Raw genomic sequence first — 6,491 nt, forward strand, 5'->3', positions numbered from 1 at the left:
CCACCCCCTGCCATGGGCAGGGACACCTCCCCCCAGCCCAGGCTGCCCTCAGCCCCATCCAGCCTGGCCTTGGGCTCTGCCAGGGATGGGGCAGCCGCAGCTCCTCTGGGCAGCCTGGGCCTGGGCCTCACCGCCCTCTGAGGGAAGAATTTCCTCCTTCGCCCCCTCCCTCGCCCTGCTGCCCACGCTGCTGTTGGTGCAGCCCAGGGTACGGGTGGCTTTCTGGGCTGCAAGCACACATTGCCGGCTCATGTCGAGCTTCTCATCAACCACCACGCCCAGGTCCTTCCCCCCCCAAGGGGTGCTCTCAGTGCTTTCTCTGCCCAGCCTGTGTTTGTGCTTGGGATTGCCCTGGCCCAGATGCTGAGGTCGGGACAACCCGACCCTGTCCCTAAGGAAGTCGTTCCAGTAGTTGTAAAAAATTTCAAGACAAAACCTCTCCCACTCTATCTTTGTACTCTTTGCCCTCTGTCTTCTCCTGTGGTTTCTTGAGAAGAGAGAGCCTCTGTCAACTCTGGAGCTGCCCTTTAGGTACTGTAATAATGGGATCAAAGTCCCCTTCTAAAGGGTGAAAAGATCTAACCCCTTGAGTCTTTCCTTAGAGGACAGGTTCTCCAGCTCTTTGATCATCTTTCTGGCCCTCTTTTGGACCTCCAGTCTGCCCACATAATTTTTTAATTGTGGGCCTCTGTAGCTTTGAATTCCTACTCTTCAGTGTATCCTGGTATCCTGGTATTTCTTTTTTCTTTTTCTTTTTTTTTTAAACTAATTCAGATAAGGAATTTCGTAAGACTTTTAGAAAGCTTTCTCAGAAGCAGCTAAAGCTTCCCTTATGTATCATTTCTCTTTCTCTCCCCCAACTCAGAGATGCAATTCTGATTACCAATTTCAGGTGTCTCTAAGGCCAGAATATTGAATAATTTCCTTATGTTCCAGTTGCTCGCACACTTTATGCAGAGGAATAGATTAAAGCAGACAGTAATCATTTCAGGGAGACTCAAAAACAGCTATTGTTACAAGAACACCTTTAATCTCCTGTTTCTGATTTTGAATTTAAAAGGAGACAGAACCTGGATAGCCTTGAGTGCAAGAACAGCAATGAATCTTACTATTGCCTATTTAATTGTTGTGGACATAAATTTGAGTTACAACACTCAGATCAAACCTGATCATTTTCCAATTTCGAAAGTACATGGACTATCTACACTTTTTAAAGTATATGTACACATACACATAAATACAGTTAATATTTTTTATGTATATGTACATATATCTAATATGTACATGCACACATGGTGACTTTTGAACTGACATATACACAGAGCTACAAATAACACTTTCTTGTTGTCAGGGATGGAAAAAAAGAAAGAAAGAAAATATATATATAACAAAAAAATAACAACATAAAATAACAAAATAAAAAATAATAATAAGAAAAGCCATGTGAAGTAAACACTCTCTAGTATGCAAACCAGCCAAGCACCCTCAGAAGGTATTTTCCAGGAGGTTTGTAAAGGACAGGATGAATTGTTAATAGGAAGGTAGGGTTTACCTCTGATCTCTGCCAAGGAACGAATGTGATAGTGCCACTGCTATTAGAAAAATCGGTAACAGAGTAATTAATGCCAGTGGAATCAACCTGTGAGATAATGTACTTTATATACACATAGTCTAGGGCTCCCCTTGTACGCTCCACAACACAGGATATAGTGGAACCTTCATCAGCAGTCTGGAAGAAAGCAAAAATTTGGAACGTTTATTACTGTCAAAGTAAATCAAGGCAATTTCATTAAATAACACGAAAATATTTAATGCCAGACAAATGTTCAAGTAAAAAATTGCTGTCATGTTACTTTCAGCTCTTTTGGAGTGTTAGGAAGCTGAAACTGACCTTGATGCCAATCAGAACAATCCTAGTGGAATCTGCAAAAGTCTGATGCCTCCCTGAGGACTATTAAGGTAACAAATAACAATACACTGCAGTTCGTCCTGGACACAACCCCTTTCCTAAAACTATGCGTCAGAGACAGAATCAATATGCTTGAAATGTACCTGTCGAAAGCAAATGAAACTATTGCTTTATAATAACGTCAATATTGTAATTTTCCTTAGCAATAATTTAAAGAAAGATTTGGATCAGCACTTTCTCTAACCAGACACACTATGGATAGAAATAAACTATACCATCATCATTCAGAAAAACAGATTTTTCTCTTCTACTGTCCTCCTTACAATTCTGTATCTTCACAGATAACATGACTTCTGCAGCGACAACTTCACATCTCTGGAATGAAGCTTTAATTGGTACTGACCTTCTATTTTAGAAAATAACGTTCATAAAATTAACATAGAAAATAATTTTATCTGAAAGTTATTGGAAAGGTTAAAGCTATCTTATGCATTAGATAAATTTCAGGGCTGCTTTGTAAGAAAGCATAGATACTGTGTGTGACTTCAGCTGCCTAGTAGACAGATATGCACAGTTAAACTACTGGTAAAAAAATGCTGTGTTCCTGCATCACCACTAAGAGCTCTAATACTTCCCTGGTGAAATGGACATATGATAGGTGCAAAACAATTACCGTGCCATATAATTATTTTTTTTCTTCATGGTTGGCTGATGATCTGTGGCATCACAGCGTATCAGAGGTACTTGAACCTGAAGGAATCTATTATCATAGCATATGGTAGGCACACAATAAGCAAACTGAACCAAACTGAAAACTAGTATCACTCAGGCAAGACAGTTATTTTAAAAACATCATAAGCACTTTGATTAAAAAAGAATGTAATTAAAGCTCATAAGAGTTCCCAAATGAAAACTATATTAAATTTTTTTTTCCACAAAATAATCCAATACCAGTAGAGATAGCTATCATGTTATTCCCCCTTATAATTGATTAAAGAAGTAAAGAATGATTTATGTTTATTTCAAGCCTCCTCAAAAAGTAGCAAGTTTACACTCTGCATATAGAATGGATACCACTGAAAAAAGATTTCATCTGTTAAAACTAAAACAACAAAAAAAACCACTACTAAATCAACCAACTGACATCAAACATATGCAAATTATAACTTAGTTTATGACAGCAAATGAAGGTGGAAAAATCCATAACACTTTGTCATTGCATGATCTCTAGTAAAATTATCTCAAACACATCATGTGACACAGAAAACTAAAATAAAAATCTTTGCAATAATCCATTCTCAAAAAAAAACCAGAGAATTAAATCTTACATTTTAACTGGTAACTCAAATGTAACAGAAGTGAAGGTAAAATATTTTTCTAGAAAAAAAAAATTAAGCCTTAGTCTTCAGTTTATATAGTAAACTAAATTTTCTTAACCATTTTTTTCTTTAGTTTTTTAAAATTATATAGTAAATCCCAGTGGAACTGAGGTTGTATTAACAGAACATATGCATCTCCAAATCCTAGGAAAACTTTGCTTAACCACAAAAGCAAACACTGCAAAATCTAGGGTTTGTTCAGGTCACTTGGTCCTGCCATTTAGCTTTCTGTGCCTGAAATATCACCTACAATTTCCATTATGACCACCTTACCTCAGGGATACATGCTCCAGTGAAGCCAAATAAACCATTAGCATTATCACTTTTCTGTATTCTTAATCTTGCTGTGGTGTTTTCTTGTGAAATTCGAGCTCCACCACGCACAGAAATGAGCTTTAGTATGAATAATTCTTCTCCTTCTTCCTCTTTGTCATCCTTTGCAGACACGATGAATGATTTATTGGCCTCTCCTTGCCAATACTCCAAATACCCAGAGACAGGGTGGACATCACTTTTTGCAGGAGTTGCATGAAGTTCATAGATCTCTGCTCGTGTCAACTTACGCTCATAAAGCCTTACATCCTGCATTAACCCTGTGTACCTACTGCTGCCGTTGATTCCTGCTCCAATTCTTACTATTCCTGGACCTGAGAAGGAAATTATAATTTTTTCTCATGTTATTGTATTTGTATGAAACAGTCAGCAACTGACTACCTGTTTTTCTTAAAAACCAATGGTAAACTGTTCATTGTCCCTGGATGAGGAATCATATTGATCTTGAGATCCAAAATCAGGAGGTTCCTTGAGCCTCATCTCAATGTTACAGGTAAGTCCTCACAGGCCAAACAATTCCATCCTATGCTGTCCAAGTTTTTCATCCTATTAGTTCTAGCAGCACATTATCATCATCCCTCATTTTTATAAGTCTTAGAGACTTGAGGCTCCCTCTTTCCTCCACAGATTTTCAGAGCAGAACTGCAACCCCTTTTAGCCCTTGTTTTGCTGAACAAATCCTACTTTGTTTCCCTCTGCTAGGGCAGCTGATCCATTCTGATGATACTCATGATTACTGCATTAACCCTTCTGGACATCCATTTCATCCACCACACCGTAATTCCATGCAAATTCCAAACTCTTTTTACAACAGCATTTATATTTCTCTGTCTCCAAACTATAGGATCACAGCTGCCTCATATTCATTCCTACTCTATCCTGTTCTGTGCCATGCTATGCTCTTGTGCTAAAACACACACATCAGCTGTTTTCAGTTGCCTTTCAGAAAACGAAAGAAAACAAACAAACAAAAAAAGCTGTGCTCTTCAGTGTATTGTCATACATATGACACTGAGTGGCAGTTGTAGAGATGAGCAACCACAGGAACTGATAAAAGTCCCAGGGCACAAAGTGGAGGATGCTGAGAAAAACTGGGCTGCTATGCACACCACTGTGTATTACCCAACATTCAACGGAGAGAGATGACATACTTGCCTTACTATTGCATTATCCCCAGACACACGCCATCCCCACTAATAAAGAAAATTTACAGCACAGACATATCCTTCTAGCAATAAAAGCATAATTGCATTTCACATATATTTGTTCTAGAAACCGAGGGAGGGAAAAAAAAAAAACCTCTCAGCCTCTCAGCTTAGCTACAGTACTGCAAGTGTGATGGAAATTACTAATTGCAGAAGTACTATTCTTTTTACAAATGGAAAATTTGATTTCTTAAACTTCAACCTGGAATTTTAAAAGCAGAAATAAAATAGTACACCATACAATTAATAGTCCTCTACTCTCACTCAACATCGCAGCAGTTTGAATTTTTTAGAACATTCACACAATTTCCATAGGCTTTCTGAAAATCCTCAAAGAATTCTTATCCATTCCTTTCAATTAACTTAACAGATATAATCATTTCAGTGTATTTCTTCCACCTTTGAAGTGGCTAGACTATGCATTTCAGAGCTTTATATATGGAGAAAAATAGCAAAGGCTCACCATCAAGAATTGCTTCTCCTTTTAGACTCTTCATTCCTCCCAGAACTAGAATTCCATCAACGTAAAATTCAATTATACTTTCATCCAGAGTAATCAGAACGTGAAGCCAAGTATTCTCATCCAGGTATTTCATGACTGATGTTTTAGCCATGTATGTCATATTGGACCCTAATGCTGTATAATGAAGCACTACAGAAACATGAGAATCATTTGTCTGAATTTTCACACCATAATATAAAGTCCCATTATCGTTATCCTTTTCAACTATATAGCCATCTGTACTGACATTAGGAATTAACCAAGCTGAAAATGTAAAATTGGTTACTGCATTATTTCCATTGTTATGGGTATTCAGGACCGATAATGCCAAATGCATCCTCTTTTCCACTGAAATACAGAGCGTCTGTTCCACTGTGATGGCGCCTCATGTGGGGCTGTGATTGTACTGAGCTTGGGAATGATCCAAGCAACAAGAAATCTACCATTGATGGCAGTCCAGCTTGGAAGGTACTAGACAGTATTTCCCAACCTAGTCGGACAACACCAAAGGTGCCTTGCTGTCTCCAGATGGTGAAGTCCGTAATATAGGAAAGGTCATCTTCAGAAAGAGTATCTTCCACTATCTCTCTGTCCTGGCTCTCTGGATCTATAACAAACACTCCAAAAGGGTCATCATTGAAAGGGATCATGACAGTTACAGTAGGACTGGTTTCAGATAACTGACCACCAGGACCAGGAGACCCACCTGCGTAATAGAAGTTAGAGTAAAAGTTAATGATTAAACAACACACTCAGAAAAAAGTTTCAAAGTACTTTTTTTTTTTTTTAATAAAACAAGTTTCTAAAAAAACCTCAAACCCTCCTTTAAGATCCTCTGGACTTATAGCAAATGATCTAACTTGAAAATTACATAGGTTAATTGTATTATTCTTAAAACACTGTGCTGATGTAATTTCAGTAGAAAACAAACCCACATGCTATTTTTCAGCTGTAAAACACACAGATGTCTTTCAGGTGAAACATGACAAGGTCCATCTTTTCTTAATTAGCCAATAAGGTAGGTTACCTTTGATTCGTTTGATAAGCATGGGGGCCAAATTCAATTCTTGTATTGCTCAAAGACTTACAGGAATAGAGAATGGCAAAATCTTGCCTGTTGCCTCTGATACAGAAGTACATACACCTTGCAGAAACAGTAACCA

The 6,491-nt window shown here is 38.1% G+C and overlaps 1 protein-coding gene across 1 annotated transcript; it reads right to left on the bottom strand.

The window, feature by feature from the left end:
- Positions 1–1,075: 1,075 nt before the first annotated feature.
- On the bottom strand, positions 1,076–5,445 carry LOC310891513 (adhesion G-protein coupled receptor V1-like). The gene is made up of 3 exons (XM_083853788.1): positions 5,290–5,445; positions 3,562–3,935; positions 1,076–1,729 (listed from the first exon to the last, which is right to left on the bottom strand). The coding sequence occupies exons 1-3, from the start codon at positions 5,438–5,440 to the stop codon at positions 1,460–1,462; spliced, it is 795 nt and encodes a 264-aa protein (XP_083709914.1). The 5' UTR covers positions 5,441–5,445; the 3' UTR covers positions 1,076–1,459.
- Positions 5,446–6,491: the final 1,046 nt, after the last annotated feature.

This window comes from Anser anser (genome assembly GCF_964211835.1).
Source record: "Anser anser genome assembly, contig: HAP1_SCAFFOLD_368, whole genome shotgun sequence".
Taxonomy (NCBI): domain Eukaryota; kingdom Metazoa; phylum Chordata; class Aves; order Anseriformes; family Anatidae; genus Anser; species Anser anser.

What these genes read in the sequence shown, in the direction of transcription:
- LOC310891513 (XM_083853788.1), bottom strand. Translation starts at nt 5,440, where the DNA reads ATGGCTAAAACATCAGTCATGAAATACCTGGATGAGAATACTTGGCTT. An exon ending in AGGAGAAGCAATTCTTGATG is followed by an intron (nt 3,936 to 5,289) that starts GTGAGCCTTTGC and finishes TTTCCTTCTCAG; the next exon opens with GTCCAGGAATAGTAAGAATT. An exon ending in CTGGAGCATGTATCCCTGAG is followed by an intron (nt 1,730 to 3,561) that starts GTAAGGTGGTCA and finishes GCTTTCTTCCAG; the next exon opens with ACTGCTGATGAAGGTTCCAC.